This window comes from Neoarius graeffei, chromosome 15 (genome assembly GCF_027579695.1).
Source record: "Neoarius graeffei isolate fNeoGra1 chromosome 15, fNeoGra1.pri, whole genome shotgun sequence".
Classification (NCBI taxonomy): Eukaryota; Metazoa; Chordata; class Actinopteri; order Siluriformes; family Ariidae; genus Neoarius; species Neoarius graeffei.
The window spans coordinates 9,112,187-9,132,974 of record NC_083583.1 but is presented as its reverse complement, the minus strand read 5'-3'; the positions used below and the strand labels follow the sequence as shown (position 1 = coordinate 9,132,974).

The following is a 20,788-nucleotide window of genomic DNA, read 5'->3' as shown; positions in this document are numbered from 1 at the left end:
GAATAGGATTCCACCTAAAAATAGATTTCACTGTTCACAATACACAAAGCTCTTCACAACAGTTAGCAACAGATTCACATGTTTTTAAAGTTCTTTATTTTAAAGCACGCAGCCTCTCATCTTTTATACACAGGAAGACCCAGGGATTAACATTTGAGCAAAATAAGCACACAAAACGTCGCATGTTAATCAGAGTCCATGTTCCAGCTGTGCCGTGGCCTCCTGCGGTGGAGTTGATGCGATCCTCAGAGCTTCCTCCAGTGTCATCTGATCACTGAACTGTGTGAAAGAACATCACCCAAACTGAAGATCAGTAATAATAAATAACAAAATAAGTAAATAAATAAATCCACACTGAAACTCCAGAGGGCACCTAAACACGAAACCGCTTTAAAAAAATACAACTCCTACATGACTCAACATGTTTTTTGTCAACGCCTTCTGAACCCCAGGAGAGCTTTTTGAAGTTCAATGGCTTTAACGACGACCTTGATTAAGTGTGACTTTAAAAACTGTTCCATTTAAACTCTTTGTAAAAAAAACATCAAACCCCCCCCCCCCCCCCAAAAAAAAAAAAAAAACACTTCACAGCTTAAATAGGTGCTAATGTTCTGGAAGAAGAAGAAGAAGAAGAAGAAGAAGAAGAAGAAACCTTTATTTGGTCACATGCACACTTCAAGCACAGTGAAATTCATCCTCTGCATGGAATCCATCTGAAGCAGTGAACACACGCGCACACAGCCACACCAGAGCGTCCGGGGAGCAGTCAGGGGTCAGGTACCTCGCTCAAGGGCACCTCAGCCCAAGGCTGCCCCACGTCAACCTAACTGCCTGTCTTTGGATTGCGGGGGAAACCGGAGCACCCCCACGGGGAGAACATGCAAACGCCACACATACCCCTTTTCCACCAAATCAGTTCCAGGGCTGGTTCGGGGCCAGTGCTGGTGCTGGTTCACAACTCGTTCAACTTGCGAACCAGCTGAGAACCAGTTTGCTTTTCCATAGCTTGGGGTGCTAAGGGGAACCACGTCAGTTACGTCGCTGCGTTTGCATAAACCTTGGCGCGAACATCGAAGCAACAACAACAACAACAACACGGAGAAGAAGCAGCAGCAACAACAACAATGGATGACTGCTGCTTTACTGTATCCATGATATCTCGTCGCTTATTTAAAAATGGCGCCCTCTCGCGGTCTTGCTATTGTTGTTGGTCTTAACAACTCCGCCCCCCCGCTGACGTAAGCAGTTCTTTCCTCTGGCCCAGCAAAGAGCTGGTGCTACCCTGGAACCGGTTTTTCTGGCCCCAGAGCCAGTTCTTTGTCAGTGGAAACAAAACCCGGTTCCAAACTAAGCACTGGTCCCGAACCAGCCCTGGAACTGATTTGGTGGAAAAGGGCTATAAGAAAGGCCCTCGCCGGCTGCTGGGTTCAAACCCGGAACCTTCTTGCTGTGAGGCGACCATGCTAACCCCTACACCACTGTGCCATCCGTAAGTGAGAGACACATCAGTGATCTCATCATATTCGTTACTTCAGTAAATTATTATGATTAAGCACAGACAAACAGAAGGTCCGCATTTAGAAACAAAACAAAAAAAAACACACAAGTCGAAATTATCCGTTTGGATAAATTACATCTATAACACGTCTTCTCTTAAGCTTTAATAATAAAATGACCCCCCCCACAAAAAAAAATCAGCAGTAATAAATTTATTTCACTGTTTCTTTATCCAATCATGAGCAGTGAATAATTTGAAAGTTAATAAGACTTTAAGCCCCGCCCACTTACCACTAACTCATGTTACAGTACACGTACCTGAAAAGCCCGTTTCCCCAGTTTCCTTTAGGCCGCCCATTTTTTATCTTTAGGTTCACGGATTTTTTCAACATATTTTTGATGATGTCGGTCAAAATAAAAAAAGTGTCCTTGTCCAATTTGTTTTTTTTTGCATGGCAAAATTTCAGTGTCGGATTAAGATGATAAAATAATTTAAATTCAAGAGACACACTTTACATACATACACACACATTATATTTTATATATCACGTTAACGCGATCTCAATTTAACGCGATTTAAAAAAATAGTGCCGTTAACGCAAATTCTAATTTGGCCCTGCGAGTCACCCGTAGTTCCTGCTGAGGCTTGTCGCGCGCTGCGTTTAACTGTACCAACAGGTTTACCATCCAAACGAGATCACATGGGATTACCTTTCACAGGTGAGACTGGAAAAATACTTTTCAATACTGTTCCTTCAGTCTTCAGTTTCCCAGCTCAGCTCCACCGGGGAGGTGTAGAGTTATAAGCAGTGAGCATTAGATAATACAGTGCCACACTATGATGAACGTTTTTGAACGTTTTTATTTTTGTTATCTGTTTTTTTCTTCTTTTATGGCAAATACTTCTCTTCAAAAGAAACTAACGAAGAGTAAAATAAAACATTTTTTTTTATTTTCACAGTGATATGCACTTTATTTTTCATCCCTTGGTTTTCTCATCTAATATGGAAGTTATGGATGTCAGTGGCTGTGACGTGTTATGCTCTGCAATAAAAAACATTGGTACAAAGCAAGCCCATTCACTTTTTTATGCTGATAAGAGAATTACAATGGTTTTTCATGTGACAAAAATGTGCGATTAAATTGCGATTAATCGCGAGTTAACTATGACAGTCGCGACATTAATCGCGATTAAATATTTTAAATCGCTTGACAGCACTAATAGATAGATAGATAGATAGTGTGTGTTCTTGTGTATAAGTTTATAACACGGACTAGCATTCCAGTACGTACTTCTCTGAAGGTATATGTGGTCATATGACCGTTGAGCCCTCATGAGCACATCGAAGGCTGATCCGTTTGTGCTACTTGATTCGATAGGACTCTCTGCGGCACCATCCTCTTCTAATTCCACAGTCAGATACTTGCAGCCAAAATCGCTAACTAACGTTATGGCAGGCATATTCGGCATCGCCGCCTTCTTTCTGAGAACCAAAGATCGTTTTGATCTTTTCATTGTTTACCTTCAACGCTTGAGAGACGAAATCGCCCACGTTTTGGTTAGTGAGACAGTGAAAAGACTTTTCTTTACCACACTTTATGCTTGCGTACAGTTGAGGCGATAGCTCGGAATCCATGCTGTCAGCGTCAGCCATGGTCAGCATGAAGTTGACACTGTCGTAAAGCGGTCGTAAATACCATAAAAACATTCAAGTGAATACTCAATGTCGTAAATAGTTTTGTGTTCAGACTCGGCTGAAGTGGATATGTACAACACACATTGTCGTTTGTATTTGTGATTCTAATACTGTTTACTTAAAGAAATATGACCTAGTACCAGGGATACAGTGCTGTTACAAGAAAAATATATGTGACTATTTTTTTTTTTTACATTTCTTTTTGTACGTTTCGGCGGCTAAAATAAAAATACACACAGACTTTTTATTTTTCTAGCGGTAGTATTTAACTGCCGTTGGCGGATCCGTGATCCGAAAAATCTAAAATGAATCGCCTTATTAAACTTATAAACCACTTAAGAGTGTGAAAATACAAGTTTATTTCTAAAATATTTTTTTTCCTGAACTAAAATCCTTCTGATGATTTATTAAAAAGTACATGTTCATTCCCATCCCTAGTGAAAAGCTGATCACGGAGGAATTTCTCAAAATGTTACACTGCAACTCCGCTATAGCAAACTCTTACTACGAACTTTTGCATATAACAAACTAAGTTCGTGTCCCCTGCCTTTAATGACGATGAGTCAGAGTCTTCAAAAACCCATCACTGAGCCATGCGCCCCTCTTCCCTAGAGATAAACAATAAGTGATCAAATCCACACTGAAGTTAAGAAAACATGTTAACGCTAAAAAACAAAAAGACGTAACGAGCCTCACTTAGGTGTTGATCAATAACAATTCATTATCGAGAATGGCGATCACTGACTTGGAAAAAAAACCCATGAAAAGGATTTTATTTTACGAGCTAAAAGCAGTTTTACTCGAGTCTTTACTCCGTAAGCATTGTTATCATGGCTACTCGTAAACATAAGAGACTCTCCGGCTGTCAGAAAATGCAGGCGAGAGAGACGGATGGAATCACTGGAAAAGTTTTATTTAAAAACAAGTGCCCTGAGAGCACAATATCCCCCACTGGCAACTCGGCCATAACTCTAGTAAAATGCGACTGAATTGAATGAAATTGCAATATGCGTATTAGTGATATATAACAAAGAATCCTGTCAAGTTTCGTGAAATTCCTCCAGAAATTGTGAGAGGAGTTGATGTCAGAAGGCAAGCACACCTTCATAAAATTGTGAAAGTACAAGGTTGTTAAATCAAGGGCCACAACTCTGGTAAAATGTGACCGAACTGAACAAGATAACAATATGCGTACTACCCTGGGACGGATGGACGGAAATCGCCACGACATAATCCCCCTTCGGGCCTTTCGGTCAGCGGGGGATAAAAATTGTAAAGGAAGTTGGTTTCAGAAAGCAAGCACACCTTGATGAAATTAACAAACTTGTACGTTGGCAAATCAAGGGCATAACGCTCGTAAAAATTTGCCCAAATTAAACGAAATTTCAATAACCATATAACTGTCATATAACAAAGCCTTTTGCCAAGTTTGGTGAAATTCCTCCACAAATTGTAAGAGGAGTTGATTTCAGAAGAACGTACACCCTCATGAAATTGTCAAAAGTACAAGTTATTTAATCAAGGGTCAAAACTCGGAAAATTTTCACGAACGAAATTAAATCGCAATATGCATACTATCATCATATAACAAGGCCTTTTGCCAAGCTTCGATTAATTCGTCCAAAAATTGTGAAAGGAGTTGATGTCAGAAGGCGAGCACACCTTCATGAAATTGTGAAAGTACAAGGTTGATAAATCAAGGGCCACGACTCTGGTAAAATGTGACCGAATTGAACGAAATTACACAATGTGTACTATATGTAACAAAGAATCCTGTTAAATTTTGTGAAGCTCCTCCAAAAATTGTGAGAGGAGTGGACTTCAGAAGGAAAAACACACTCATGAAATTGTCAAAAGTATAATTTTGTTAATCAAGGGCTGTAACTCTGGTAAAATGTGACCCAACTGAACGAAATAATATGCGGATTACCGACATATAACAAAAAATCCTGCCAAGTTTCATGAAATTGCTCCAAAAATTGTGAGAGGAGTTGATTTCAGAAGGTGAATACTCTTCCTGGGATGGACGGATGGAAATCACCATGACATAACCCCCTTCGGGCCTTTCGGCCAGTGGGGGGTAAAAACAGGCTGGCAAACAGATCCAAATCAGTGATCAAAAATCAGAGCCAAGAAACCGGCAACGGTTGAGTGAGGCACAGACGGGATATCAAAGGCGAAGACAAAGAGCGAAATCCATAAATACAAAACAGAGTCAGAAACCAGAATATCAGCACAATGCTACAAAAGGCTGAGTAACATGAGACACTAGGTATAGTGTGTATACTTCGCAAAGTCTGTGTATAGTGAGAGGCCTTATAAGTGCGCGCTATGATTGCACTCTAATCTGGAACAGGTGCATGGTAATTAGTCCTAATGGCACTGTATGCGTGTATATGAGTAGCAGTTCGAGGCGTGCCGCTGCGTGCACACAGACTTGCCACTGTCGAAGACAAACTTCATATCCTGGAGCGTCTAAAGCGTGCTGAGAAAGAAACAAATTTGTCTAAAGAATACGGTATCCAAAAAAATTCAATTTCAACTTTTACAGCAAAAGAGTTCTGGGACTTCGTCCATAGCTGCAATCAACATGACTGGCTGAAAAGAAATAAAATGTGGCAAGCAAATGACGGTGAGTGTGACTTATTTCCTTTACTCCGTAAAGCCATCCATCCATTATCTCTAGCCGCTTTATCCTGTCCTACAGGGTCGCAGGCGAGCTGGAGCCTATCCCAGCTGACTACGGGCGAAAGGCGGGGTACACCCTGGACAAGTCGCCAGGTCATCACAGGGCTGACACATAGACACAGACAACCATTCACACTCACACCTACGGTCAATTTAGAGTCACCAGTTAACCTAACCTGCATGTCTTTGGACTGTGGAGGAAACCGGAGCACCCGGAGGAAACCCACACGGACACGGGGAGAACATGCAAACTCCGCACAGAAAGGCCCTCGCTGGCCGCTGGGCTCAAACCCAGGACCTTCTTGCTGTGAGGCGACAGTGCTAACCACTACACCGCCATACCGCCCCACTCCGTAAATATGTACAGTGGTGCCTGAAAGTTTGTGAACCCTTTAACATTTTCTATATTTCTGCATAAATATGACCTAAAACATAATCAGATTTTCACACAAGTCCTAAAAGTAGATGAAGAGAACCCAGTTAAACAAATGAGACAAAAATATTAGATTTGGTCATTTATTTATTGAGGAAAATGATCCAATATTACATATCTGTGAGTGGCAAAAGTATGTGAACCTTTGCTTTCAGTATCCGGTGTGACCCCCTTGTGCAGCAATAACTGCAACTAAACATTTCCGGTAACTGTTGATCAGTCCTGCATACCGGCTTGGAGGAATTTTAGCCCATTTCTCCGTACAGAACAGCTTCAACTCTGGGATGTTGGTGGGTTTCCTCACATGAACTGCTCGCTTCAGGTCCTTCCACAACATTTCGATTGGATTAAGGTCAGGACTTTGACTTGGCCATTCCAAAACATTAACTTTCTTCTTCTTTAACCATTCTTTGGTAGAATGACTTGTGTGCTTAGGGTCGTTGTCTTACTGCATGACCCACCTTCTCTTGAGATTCAGTTCATGGACAGATGTCCTGACATTTTCCTTTAGAATTCGCTGGTATAATTCAGAATTCATTGTTCCATCAATGATGGCAAGCCGTCCTGGCCCAGGTGCAGCAAAACAGGCCCAAACCATGATACTACCATCACCATGTTTCACAGATGGGATAAGGTTCTTATGCTGGAATGCAGTGTTTTCCTTTCTCCAAACATAACGCTTCTCATTTAAACCAAAAAGTTCTATTTTGGTCTCATCCGTCCACAAAACATTTTTCCAATAGCCTTCTGGCTTGTCCACGTGATCTTTAGCAAACTGCAGACAAGCAGCAATGTTCTTTTTGAGAGCAGTGGCTTTCTCCTTGAAACCCTGCCGTGCACACCATTGTTGTTCAGTGTTTTCCTGATGGTGGACTCATTAACATTAACATTAGCCAATGTGAGAGAGGCCTTCAGTTGCTTAGAAGTTACCCTGGGGTCCTTTGTGACCTCGCCGACTATTACACGCCTTGCTCTTGGAGTGATCTTTGTTGGTCGACCACTCCTGGGGAGGGTAATATTGGTCTTGAATTTCCTCCATTTGTACACAATCTGTCTGACTGTGCATTGGTGGAGTCCAAACTCTTTTAGAGATGGTTTTGTAACGTTTTCCAGCCTGATGAGCATCATCAACACTTTTTCTGAGGTCCTCAGAAATCTCCTTTGTTTGTGCCATGATACACTTCCACAAACATGTGTTGTGAAGATCAGACTTTGATAGATCCCTGTTCTTTAAATAAAACAGGGTGCCCACTCACACCTGATTGTCATCCCATTGATTGGAAACACCTGACTCTAATTTCACCTTCTAATTAACTGTTAATACTTAAGGTTCACATACTTTTGCCAGTCACAGATATGTAATATTGGATCATTTTCCTCAATAAATAAATGACCAAGTATAATATTTTGTCTCATTTGTTTAACTGGGTTCTCTTTATCTACTTTTAGGACTTGTGTGAAAATCTGATGTTGTTTTAGGTCATATTTATGCAGAAATATAGAAAATTCTAAAGGGTTCACAAACTTTCAAGCACCACTGTACATGAATTAATCATAAATATAAATTAAACACAGTTGGTCTTGTTTTACGCAAGAGTTTGGTGTGACAAGTGATACACATTCCAGTATTACGAACTATTTGGACGTCTCCCAAGGAGTTCGTTATAGCGGAGCTGCAGTGTACTAACTGTTGGATTTATGATGAATTTAATTGAACAAGTTTTTAAAACTGTGCATGGTATTTGTAAGATTAATTAACAGGGGTGTAACGGTACACACATTCGTACCGTACCGTTTCGTTACAGCACTTTCAATATGGTGCAGATGTGTCCCGAATACAAACTTTAGCAATAATTAACAGTAGGCTTTTTTGCGTGCGAAACATGCATCAAATCCGAGTTCCCACATGAACATATTAAGTGGCAGACCGTACGTTTGTTAAGTCTCCACCTCGCACTTCGAGTGCACTACATGCACAACCAAGCTAGTGAAGGTAATGGGTAATGTGATCAAGAAGCCAGAGTTTGAAGACCTTCATCAGCACTTATCATTAAGGTCTCCTATTTGGGAACGCTTCTGTTTCCCGGTGAAATACAACAACGGACAAAGACAAGTGGATAAGATGAAAGCAGTGTACAGACACTATTCAGTGGTAATCGGGTATGCGTCTGGCAACACGTCGAACTTGATCACGAAGATATTATAATTGCAGGCAGGTCTGGACAAGTTATTTTTTCTGGAAAAGAAAAGAAATCTGAGCAGGACTACAAGCTAGAACTGTTGATGCTGTACTACAGTCAATATGGAAAAGTTCATTTCATTTTAATTTATTTGAGAATCTTATATTTATTGGAGAAGTTATCAGTGGCTTGCAGCAACAGTATTCTAGTTTTTATTTATCGGGCGGCACGGTGGTGTAGTGGTTAGCACTGTCGCCTCACAGCAAGAAGGTTCTGGGTTCGAGCCCGGTGGCTGATGGGGGCCTTTCTGTGTGGAGTTTGCATGTTGTCCGCGTGGGTTTCCTCTGGGTGCTCCGGTTTCCCCCACAATCCAAAGACATGCAGGTTAGGTTAAGTGGTGGCTCTAATGCCGCTTTTCCACTACCAACGCGGCGGAGTCGGGCTGAGCCGTGCCGTGCTGAGTCGGGCTGAGTCGAGCTGAGTGGGGCTGTTGGAGTTGCATTTCGACTACAACCGCGCTGAACCGTGCTGGCTGGAAGTGGGTGGACACATTGGGTGGAGTTAGCGAAAGTGGGTGGACGTCACGTGATGTCGTTAGACGGCGCAAACAGTGACATCAGTGACCTTTTAAGCGGTAGTCTCACGACCCAGATAGTAAACAATAAACATGGAGTCGTTAGTGTTGCTGGTCTTGGTGCTGTGGCTTGTTGTCACCGACAACGCCAACAGATACTGGCAAGAGCGTATAGATGAGGCGAGGCGCATAAGGCTTCAGAAATTCTCGTAATTCGTAATTCTTCTTCTTCCGGGTTTGCGGTGTTTACAGATCCCAACGTGCTCGCGGGGCGTGTGTGGGCATGTGAGGACACTCCTCCTCACCAATCAGTGCACAGGGGAGTGTCTCCTCACGCCCCTAGCCCCACTCGGCTCGGTTTGGCTCGCTTCAGCCCCACTCCAAAACCATGCGAGTTTTGGGTGCTAAGCAGGGCTGAAGCGAGCTGAGTCATGCTGCTCTGAGGTAGTCGAAACGCGAGCCGTGTCGGGCTGAAGCGAGCTGAAGTGAGCTGAAAAAGGGTAGTGGAAAAGGGCCATAAATTGACCGTAGGTGTGAATGGTTGTTTGTCTCTATGCGTCAGTCCTGCAATGTCCTGGCGACTTGTCCAGGGTGTACCCCGCCTCTCACTTAGAGTCAGCTGGGATAGGCTCCAGCTTGCCTGCGACCCTGTACACTGTAAAAAAAGAATAGTTGAGAATACTTGAAATTTCAAGGCAACAGTCTGCATTAAGAATTTTATGTTTTGCCAATGATGTGCCCATGATAATCCAAACTATGATAAAACTGTTATCTTTATTAAGAATTCTTAATTAAGTCAATTTTCAATTCCTCATTCTGCCAACATAGATTTCTCTTTTTGCTGAACAGTGGCATTCACAGTAGTACAAAAAGGCAATTAAGGTTATCAGACTTTTTTGGGGGGCTTTTTTCACCTTTATTTGGATAGGACAGTGTAGAGACAGGAAATGAGCGGGACGGGGAGGGATCAGGAAATAACCTCGGGTCAGATTCGAACCTGGGTCCCCAGATTTATGGTATGGCTCCTTATCCACCTGAGCCACGACGCCATACCCACGACGTGGGTTTTAAAAATTTTTGTAATTGTGTAGAACAATGAAAAAAGGCATGTATAGTTTAATGATAAATTGTGATAACCTCGGGGGCGTCGTGGCTCAGGTGGATAAGGCGCCATACCATAAATCCAGGGACCCGGGTTCGGTTCCGACCCGAGGTCATTTCCCGCTCCCTCCCCGTCTCTCTCTCTCCCGCTCATTTCCTGTCTCTACGCTGTCCTATCCAAATAGAGATGAAAAAAGCCCAAAAAAAATCTAAAAAAAAAAATTGTGATAACCTCAATTGCCTTTTTGCACTACTGTGAATGCCACTGTTCAGCAAAAAGAGAAATCTATGTTGGCAGAATGAGGAATTGAAAATTGACTTAATTAAGAATTCTTAATAAAGATAAGTTTTATCATAGTTTGGATTATCATGGGCACATCACTGGCAAAACATAAAATTCTTAATGCAGACTGTTGCCTTGAAATTTCAAGTATTCTCAACTATTTTTTTTTTACAGTGTACAGGATAAGCGTTTACGGATAATATATAAATAAAAACACACAAAATCTAAATAACTTTGCCCATTCTCGTTCAATTGACCTCAAAATTGTAACAGCATGTGTGGAAATGCATCAAAAGTTTATCTCATCTCATTATCTCTAGCCGCTTTATCCTTCTACAGGGTCGCAGGCAAGCTGGAGCCTATCCCAGCTGACTACGGGCGAAAGGCGGGGTACACCCTGGACAAGTCGCCAGGTCATCACAGGGCTGACACATAGACACAGACAACCATTCACACTCACATTCACACCTACGCTCAATTTAGAGTCACCAGTTAACCTAACCTGCATGTCTTTGGACTGTGGGGGAAACCAGAGCACCCGGAGGAAACCCACGCGGACACAGGGAGAACATCCAAACTCCGCACAGAAAGGCCCTCGCCGGCCACGGGGCTCGAACCCAGGACCTTCTTGCTGTGAGGCGACAGCGCTAACCACTACACCACCGTGCCACCCTCAAAATTTTATGTTTAATGTTTTTTGTTTTTACCTTTTTAGGTATAGAAATGCCATTCACTGGAAAAGAAAAGGGGTTTTGTGTGTTAGAGTACGCTCGGACACAGTCGAACAAGACTGCAGCGTGCATTTATGAGAGAATTCTCTAAAAATGCACCAAATGCAGTGTAGATTTGGACACGGCACAAAAGGTTCAAAGATGAAGGGTGTGTGTGTGTGTCTGTCTGTCTCAGGCAGTGCGCATAATGGAAATCTGTGAAATCATTCATGGAATCCACATACCTTTGAATTTCTCTTTCAAATTTTGAGGAATAAATCTTATATTGCTCACCATTAAGCCTGTTCAGTTTCATTTGCCTAGACTATGTAGTTTCTGGGATATTTACATTTCAAATGTCATCAATTTTTTTGAAAACACCCTGTATATTTTATATCACACACACACACACACACACACAGTTATTCCCTGAAATCGAGTCGTACGTGAGCTGATAACTGATGAGGTGCGTAGCAAGGAGTTGGCTCGAAGCCATGTACAACCAGATTGAGTGGAGGGACACAGAATGTACATGCGTTAATCATGCATTTAAAAAAAAAAAAAAAATTAGTGATGTTAAAAGGAATGTGTTAACATGTTATTATTGTGTTAACTTAGACAGCCCCAATTATAATATTTAAGTTATTCCACAAAATCGAGTCGTACATGAGCTGATAGTCGACAAAGCCGGGTTGGAATAAGCCATGTATGACGAGATTGAGTGGAATAACTGTTTTATTCTATCCACATTCACTGGATTTTGAGAAACAGAGAATTTTTATTTTTTGCAAATTCGATAAATAAAAACTTTATAAAAAAAAAACGTATGACAAAATAATTTCCGCTTAGAATGTAAACAAACCGGCGAAATCTCATATCATCTCTAGTCGCTTTATCCTGTTCTACAGGGTCGCAGGCAAGCTGGAGCCTATCCCAGCTGACTACGGGCGAAAGGCGGGGTACACCCTGGACAAGTCGCCAGGTCATCACAGGGCTGACACATAGACACAGACAACCATTCACACTCACATTCACACCTACGGTCAATTTAGTCACCAGTTAACCTAACCTGCATGTCTTTGGACTGTGGGGGAAACCGGAGCACCCGGAGGAAACCCACATGGGGAGAACATGCAAACTCCACACAGAAAGGCCCTCGCCGGCCGCTGGGCTTGAACCCGGACCTTCTTGCTGTTAGGCGACAGCACTAACCACTACACCACCGTGCTGCCGGGGTTTTGTTTTTGAGTTTTTATTTCATCCTCTGTTGGTTCAGCAACACGTGCCACCATTTTGTTTTTCTCTACTCACGGTATATGAGCTGATATCCTCGTAGTAAAGTCAGAGCGCGCAATTACTCATATCCAATGAATGTGGATAGAAATACACTGTACATTAGTAAGTTTCATTTAAAATGTTAACAACACATTACAAACTGTTGGTGTTGACAAAAGTTCATAATAAACAACCTGCAATTTTACGTTGTGCATTTTTTCCCCTTACTGTGCCGTAAATGAACCGAACCGTTACTTCAAAACCGAGGTACGTACCGAACCATGATGTGTGTGTACTGATACACCCCATGAATCAATAATGAAATGACATTCCAGCAAATTGTTGTCTAAAACGACTCTTTGCAGCGTGTAGATTGTGTGTTTTATAATGTATTTAAATCTGCATACATTTACAAACAGCCTCATTTGCATATAAAAGGACAAATTTGTGGAAAGAAAAGTACCTTTCAGCATATCTGGAAAAGATAGATCTTATATATTAGATTAAAGAAGAAAAACGACCCTATTCACCTGTAGTGGTTCTCCTCCTTAAGCATTCTATAATCTATGACCTGGAAAAAGAACAAGAGATAAAGCAGATCATTATCATGTCATGGATTACGACATTAACCTTGTGAAACCCGAGCCTATTTTCAGGGTAATTTCACTACCTTTACTTTTAAGTGCTTATCTTTTGTTCATTATAAGAGCTAGCCATACATGCTGTATCTTCCCCCCCAGAACAGTCTAGGCTCTCCAGATCTTGGACAGATCCAGATCATGTCCCCATTTCAGTACCCATAAGCGTGGAATCACTCATTATATATATATATATATATATATATATATATATATATATATATATATATATATATATATATATATATATATATGAGTGATTCCACGCTTATGGGTACTGAAATGGGGACATGAACTTATTTTTAAAAATTCACCTAAAACCATTTCTTTTTTTACCATAAGGTCACAAAACATGTAATCTTTAATGAATGATATGTTAAAAGATAACTTTAATTTTCTGAGATGTAATAAAAACATATTTATATGCCAAAGTCAAGCCTATGAGTTCCAAAATGATGTCTGTTCCATTACTTCTGTTACGATTGTCCATCTCGCGTCTGTTACAAATTAATTACAATCTAGCTATATACCATGTTAATCTTATTGAAAGAATGTGTATGTTTATTCTACTACACATGTTTATTAATTATATTTGCTAAAACATCACCTTCCTATGTTTCAAAAAGTAATTCTACATTGTTAAAATTGAGAATCTATATGTCCACAACACTTCTGTTACGTTCTGACTTTGGCATATAAATATGTTTTTATTACATCTCAGAAAATTAAAGTTATCTTTTAACATATCATTCATTAAAGATTACATGTTTTGTGACCTGATGGTAAAAAAAAGAAATGGTTTTAGGTGAATTTTTAAAAATAAGTTCATGTCCCCATTTCAGTACCCATAAGCGTGGAATCACTCATATATATATATATATATATATATATATATATATATATATATATATATATATATATATATAAATAAAAGGGTGCATCAGTTGCCCCCTAAAAATGAAAAGTTCCTCCGATCATGATGCATTTTTGTTTTTATGTTCATTTTGGTAAGAAAACACACTGGGTGAAATATTTTGACAAAATTCAAAAGTGTAATGGTGGCACCAGGAGCTCAAAGTTATGGAAAAAGCTGCTATTTTATGACTTTTATGACAAAATTTCGATCACTTTTCATGAAACATTATGGCACCTTATAGAGTATACCAAATATCTTAGATACACATTTTTAGTACATATTCTAAATATATTATCAAGCACAGTTTGAGTTTTAGCTGTTCATTGAATCATTGTTCAACTACTTTTAAACAATACAAATGTATTATGAATCACATTAATGCTTCTCAATCCCTTGCAAAGGTTCTTAACATGATCTCTGGGTCACAAGAAATCAATAAATGGAGTCCAACATTGTGATTCAAACCTTACGCGAAAACATAAAATAAGCATTTTTTGGCAAAAAATGAACCTCATGGTGCCGCCATTAGACTTTTGAATATGGTCAAAAATTTTACAGGATGTCTTTATTGGTGAAAAGGAACACCCAAAAACAAAAATGCATCAGATTTTATGAAAGTGAGGGCAACTGATGCACCCTAATGTTATTTATATATATGATAATACTTGCATTTTTTTATATTAACCTTTAGGGTGGGGGGAAAAAGACTGGCTTTTATGAAACTGTTTTTACCTGCAGGCCATAAAAAATGCTGGCAACAGAGATGTCTTTTCATAATTTTCATCTCATCTCATCTCATTATCTGTAGCCGCTTTATCCTGTTCTACAGGGTCGCAGGCAAGCTGGAGCCTATCCCAGCTGACTACGGGTGAAAGGCGGGGTACACCCTGGACAAGTCGCCAGGTCATCACAGGGCTGACACATAGACACAGACAACCATTCACACTCACATTCACACCTACGCTCAATTTAGAGTCGCCAGTTAACCTAACCTGCATGTCTTTGGACTGTGGGGGAAACCGGAGCACCCGGAGGAAACCCACGCGGACACGGGGAGAACATGCAAACTCCACACAGAAAGGCCCTCGCCGGCCACGGGGCTCGAACCCGGACCTTCTTGCTGTGAGGCGACAGCGCTAACCACTACACCACCGTGCCACCTCTTTTCATAATTTTATCATAGAAATTGTCTGGAATCAGACGAAAGAAGAAACATAATGGAGGGAAACTATGACTTCAGTGGATTTGAGTACCGTAAATCTGCCTCAAAATCGCCAGATTTCAGAAAATGTTCCCACTGGACCTTTTTAGATTTGCTTCATACTTTCAAAGATTAAGGTCATTAGTCTCAGTAAACAGTGTACAAAATTTCAGCCTTATTGCTGGGTTTCAGTCACGTGACTTTTCTTAGCGGAAGTGAAATAGCTGGTGGTCTAAACGGCTGCCGTAGCACAAACAACTAGCGATAACTTCTCAAAGTACGCTCATAATCTAGAAGCAACTGCTGGCTTTAGATATATTCAGAAGATTGCTATGTGCGATGGAATCGAACCCTACAGTCTGGGAAAGAAGGATGTGTCATACGATCTCGAAAACTACCCTTCACTCGAGTTCCCCGACATCTCAAACCATCTGGTGTTGCAGATGTCCTTCTACACCGCAAAACAGATGAAAGCGTGGAAGAGCTGTGATGAACAGCTAAAATCCAGATTCATATATCAGTAATATCACTTGTAAAACATCTGCACACTCATACCGTCATTCTGAGCACACTGTATACTTTATTTATCCATTTAATACTTGACTTCCTTGGATTACTTTGCACCTATTACACCATTTTTTCAAATTTGTTTTGTGTATACACTTTTTATTTGTTTTGTACTATGAGAGCTAAGTGAAACCGGAGTCAAATTCCTCGTGTGTGTCCACATACCTGGCAATAAAAGTGTTTGAGTATGGAGGCTTACAACTTTTTTGTATGTGGCTGGGTAAAGGACCTCGGTATCAAGTCGCTGCCAAATGAATCCTGTATTGTTTTTGCCCGTGCAAGTATGTTTTTTTTTAAGCTTTTCGTTCATCTCTTTACAACGAAGCGCTGCAAGTTGAAGTGTAAACAAACAACAGTTGGCTTGATTCTCACTTGTGCTGGCTCTTATCTCTCAGGTAAATCATTCACAAAGATCATCAGAAACCCCTTTAAAGACCTGGATCTTAGAGGCTGTCCAGACGGCAACGGATTCAGGTGAATCTGATAAAATTGTTTATCGTTTCGGCCTGGCGTCCACACGGCACCGGCGTTTTGGGTGCCCCAAAACGAGAACGGGTTCCAGAGTGGAAAAATCTGGCAACGGCGCCGTTGCGAAGTCGTCTGGATGAGTAGAACGGATTTGTTTACGATGACGTCACAACCACATGACTAGAACAAGCAGCACTCTCGCTGTTTTGTATGAACCACTGCATTGCGTTCACTTTTGTATACAGCTTTTCTTTTAAATAAACAAGTAACTGAACCATTTCTTGAATTTCTTTTTTTTTATTGGATAAGACTGCTTTTCAAAATGTTCACACACAATATAAAAAGTTATATAAATTATATAAAAATGCTTTTCAAAATGTTCACACACAAGAAGAAAATTAAGTTATATAAAACTATGCACACTAATAAAACTAATTTGTACACACAGAAGGCACGATTTCCTCGCGTAGTCGCAGCCATCTTCTTCTTGTTGTTGTGTGTTTGTTCCTGTGAGTGCTTCACGCCGGGTAGAAGAAGGGGTTGATGCGCATGCGTCCTACTTCTTCTATTGTTCTGGTGTCTCCGATGGGACCGTCTTACAGCGCACGTAGAGGTGTGGCATGTGTATTGCATCGTTTTCAGCAAGCGTTGCGTTGCCATATGTACCTGATATTTTACTGATCCGTTGCCCATGTGGACGCGATATTTTTTTTAATAAAATCTCGTTGCCGTTGTCGTGTGGATGTAGCCTTAAGGCCTCTGCATGCTCTTGCGACAAGGCTTTCGCAGATAGCTTTTCGCAGACAGTTGTAATTTATCGTTGAGCGGGGAGTAATAGGCGTGCGCGATGTTATTCACCGGCACAACGCAAGGGGGCGCAAAGTCGCTAGGAGTAGTTGGTGGAGTGTTTATCCTCCGGTTACTTATAATGACTAGAACTTTTTTTTTTTATAATGACTAGAACTGGAGTCGTATAGATGTACGTACTTCCTCAATCAACCGCTCTTCATGCTGCTCCATCTTCGCTCGTGTTTTTAAAAATGGCGGTCGTGAAAACAAAACAAACCGGGAAAGTAGGGAAGCAGAAGTGCGTGTACAGCGGATGTAGAGTGGACCAATCAGAGCCCTCTTGTCTGCGAGGCTTCTGCGGTGGTCACAATTTTTGGGAGGTGCGCGCAGAGCGTCTGCGAAGGTGGGGGGGCTACGCAGACACTGTCTGTGACGCTATCTGCGAGCATAAATTGTCAGCATAAATTGGCCTTTAGTTAAACAAGACGGAGAAGTGATCACGGCGCATTGTAACTGTACGGCTGGGGAAGAATTTTGTCGCGACCTTCATGCATATGGACTTTGTGAGGAGGAAACAAAGAAACAGCTGGGGACTTTAGCTCTTCGTGACTAAAAAAAAGCACCATAAAATAAAGACACATAGCAAGAAAAGTACTTGGAAAACACTAAGGACAGAGCTGAGAGGGAAATACAAACCTTTCACCAAGTGATCACTGCAAACTCGAGCATGCTTTGACTCGGCTCACTTCGATTTCAGCAAGAGGTTCAAAAGCCACCTTTCTCGACGTCTTTTTGTGAAATCCTGTGTTCGTTCACCCTTTTTTTTATTAGCTCACAGGGAACTCTGAAGAAACTTTTATCAGTTTGACGGTTTGATTGATTCGAACAACCTAAAACACAAGCGTGAGGCATTTTTCATGCTAGTGAGCAATGCACCTTCTCCGTACAAACGCTTTGTCAACTGAGCTTTGGTAGACCACCAGCTAAAGTTCTGAATAACTAATGAGGCAGATGTGACGCCACGTGAAACCCAACAATATCTTTGGTAGTTTTTGAGATATTGGGGCATGAAGAAGGTCTTGAATTTCATGGCAAAAACAAGTGCTATAATAAATAAATAAATAAATAAAATACACACCCTATACACACTCTGGATTTTGAGAAACAGAGCATCCCCCCCCCCCCCCCAATTCAATAAATAAAAACTTTATACAAAAAGTCCGACAAAATAATTTCCGCTTAGAATGTAAACAAAATGGCAAAGTGACAGAAGCAATTTGTGAAAAGTGCTGCTATCATAATCTCATCTCATTATCTGTAGCCGCTTTATCCTTCTACAGGGTCGCAGGCAAGCTGGAGCCTATCCCAGCTGACTACGGGTGAAAGGCGGGGTACACCCTGGACAAGTCGCCAGGTCATCACAGGGCTGACACATAGACACAGACAACCATTCACACTCACATTCACACCTACGGTCAATTTAGAGTCACCAGTTAACCTAACCTGCATGTCTTTGGACTGTGGGGGAAACCGGAGCACCCGGAGGAAACCCACGCGGACACGGGGAGAACATGCAAACTCCGCACAGAAAGGCCCTCGCCGGCCACGGGGCTCAAACCCGGACCTTCTTGCTGTGAGGCGACAGTGCTAACCACTACACCACCGTGCCGCCCCTGTTATAATAATAATAATTCTTGGAGGGAAAAAAAAGGTCTTACCATTAAATACTTTAATTCCATATTCTGTTGCTTTTTTTTTTGTATTTTTAGAGTTTGGTTTTCGAGTAGAGTTTTTAGTTTGTCCTCGGTTGGTTCAGCAACACGTGCCGCCATTGTGTTTTTCTCTACTCACGGTATCTGAGCCAATAGTCCAGTAGTAGAGTAGCCAATCAGAGCACCCGACTGCTCATATCCAGTGAATGTGGATATAATAATACATTTTTTAATGATATATTTCCATCATATTCTGATTTCTGGAAACATTTTATTAACTCATTATGTAACTGCAATATTTATACAAAGATAAATTATTTTTAGACAATAAGTAATAAAATTTGTTTTGTGGTATATATATATATATATATATATATATATATATATATATATATATATATATATATATTAGTGCTGTCAAAAAGGTTGCATTATTAACACGTTAACTTGACTCAATTTTAACGGCGATAATTTTTTTATCGCGAGATTAACGCTCTGTGACATGATGTAGGTTTTTCATAAGCTTTTGAAACTGCCAGGAACTTGGAACAGAGACAAACGACAGCAGCTAGACTGTAATGCCCCGCACAGCCAGAGTCCTCTGTCCTCCTCCCAAAGAACCAGCGTGGGCAGGGCGCGCTAGTAGAGATGGGATTTATGGCTCTTTGATGGGATCCGCATCTTTGTGATCCGTTCTTTGAAAAGAGCCGTTCAAAAGACCGGCTCATTGGGCTCTTTTTAAATATTTATTCAGTTTTAAGAAGACAGCGTCTAAAGAAGCCAGATCCCTCTGAACTGTAAACTCAATGCTATCCCAGAAATCCTTCCTGTAATATGCAAATTTGGCCGCCTCTGATTGGACAGCGCGACGCATCAACAGGCAGAAAGTGTAAAAGTACAAAATGTGTTAAGTGAGCTGAAACAGTAAAGATCAGATTCAATGCAATATTTATCAACGAACAACTTAAAGTTAATATAATAGTGTACTTTATATTATAATCAAGCATGTTAAGCCTACCGTCACTGTGTAACCTGTCTCTCTGATTAGAGTTGTAGACTAACTCAAGCAGTAGATCACTTCACTCATGGTTCTTTTGCTAGCCCCGGTGTTCGGCTTAGGTTTCACTTTGCAGTGGCTGTGTTAAGACGTGTTATGCTTTGCAATACAAAGCAAGCCCATTCACGTTTTTATGCTGATAAGAGAATTACAATGGTTTTTCATGTGACAAAAATGTGCGATTAAATTGCGATTAATCGCGAGTTAACTATGACAGTCGCGACATTAATCGTGATTAAATATTTTAATCGCTTGACAGCACTAATATATATATATATATATATATATATATATATATATATATATATATATATATTTTGTACAATAGACCATGTTTTGTAATTTAGCTTTTTATTAAAGTCTGTAATGCACATTTGATCAAACTTAAAAAGTTAATTTGTGCAAAATAAGTATTAAAATTATTATTATTACCAAACTGGGAATTACACCCCGTTTCTGGGTGAGGCCGAGAAGTTTTTGAAGTACCCTCGCATAAAGCAAATCCGACATGGTCAGTCAGGAGGCCTGCGGTGAGATCGCATGGACATCATGTGGGCTTAGTGCCGAATGGAAATAAATCTTTGTATTATTTGCTGTGAATTCAACACCGGATTATTCAGCAATGCTTTATCACACAGAGAAACGGCTCGTATCATCAGGAAAGGGTAAGTCTGTTTGCTGTTTACTTTGATACGTAGGACTTTGTGAAGTGATAGGAAACTTTACGACTTATTCAGCCGAGAAACAGGAGCGTGAGATGGATGCAGCGATGTAATCTCACCTCAACAGCAACTTGTTTTCCATTAGAAGTGGTCAGAAGGGTAACTGGGTGTGGAAGCCCTGCTTCCTGTGTGCTCTGTAAAGATGCTGGTGATATAACCGTCATCTACAGATGAAACACACACCGAATGCAGCACGTAATTAGATTAACATACAATTGGGAGAAAACAGAAAGCCCGTTTTCATCATTATTATTACTTCTGCAACATCTAGATCAAACCA

At 40.8% G+C, this 20,788-nt stretch overlaps 1 protein-coding gene across 5 annotated transcripts in view; it reads right to left on the bottom strand.

Moving 5' to 3' along the window:
- Nucleotides 1-79: 79 nt before the first annotated feature.
- znf143a (zinc finger protein 143a) overlaps nucleotides 80-20,788 on the bottom strand; it is a 48,636-nt gene continuing 27,927 nt past the window's right edge. For 4 of the 5 annotated variants that reach the window (XM_060940823.1, XM_060940819.1, XM_060940821.1 and 1 more), the window contains exons 15-16: nucleotides 20,568-20,672; nucleotides 80-279 (exon numbers count right to left, since the gene is read on the bottom strand). In XM_060940823.1, the coding sequence (XP_060796806.1) occupies nucleotides 190-279; nucleotides 20,568-20,672 (195 nt within the window). In that variant the 3' untranslated portion in view covers nucleotides 80-189. Of the gene's footprint in view, nucleotides 280-12,968; nucleotides 13,010-20,567; nucleotides 20,673-20,788 lie in introns of all 5 variants that reach the window. The other variant, XM_060940824.1, reaches the window with a different exon arrangement.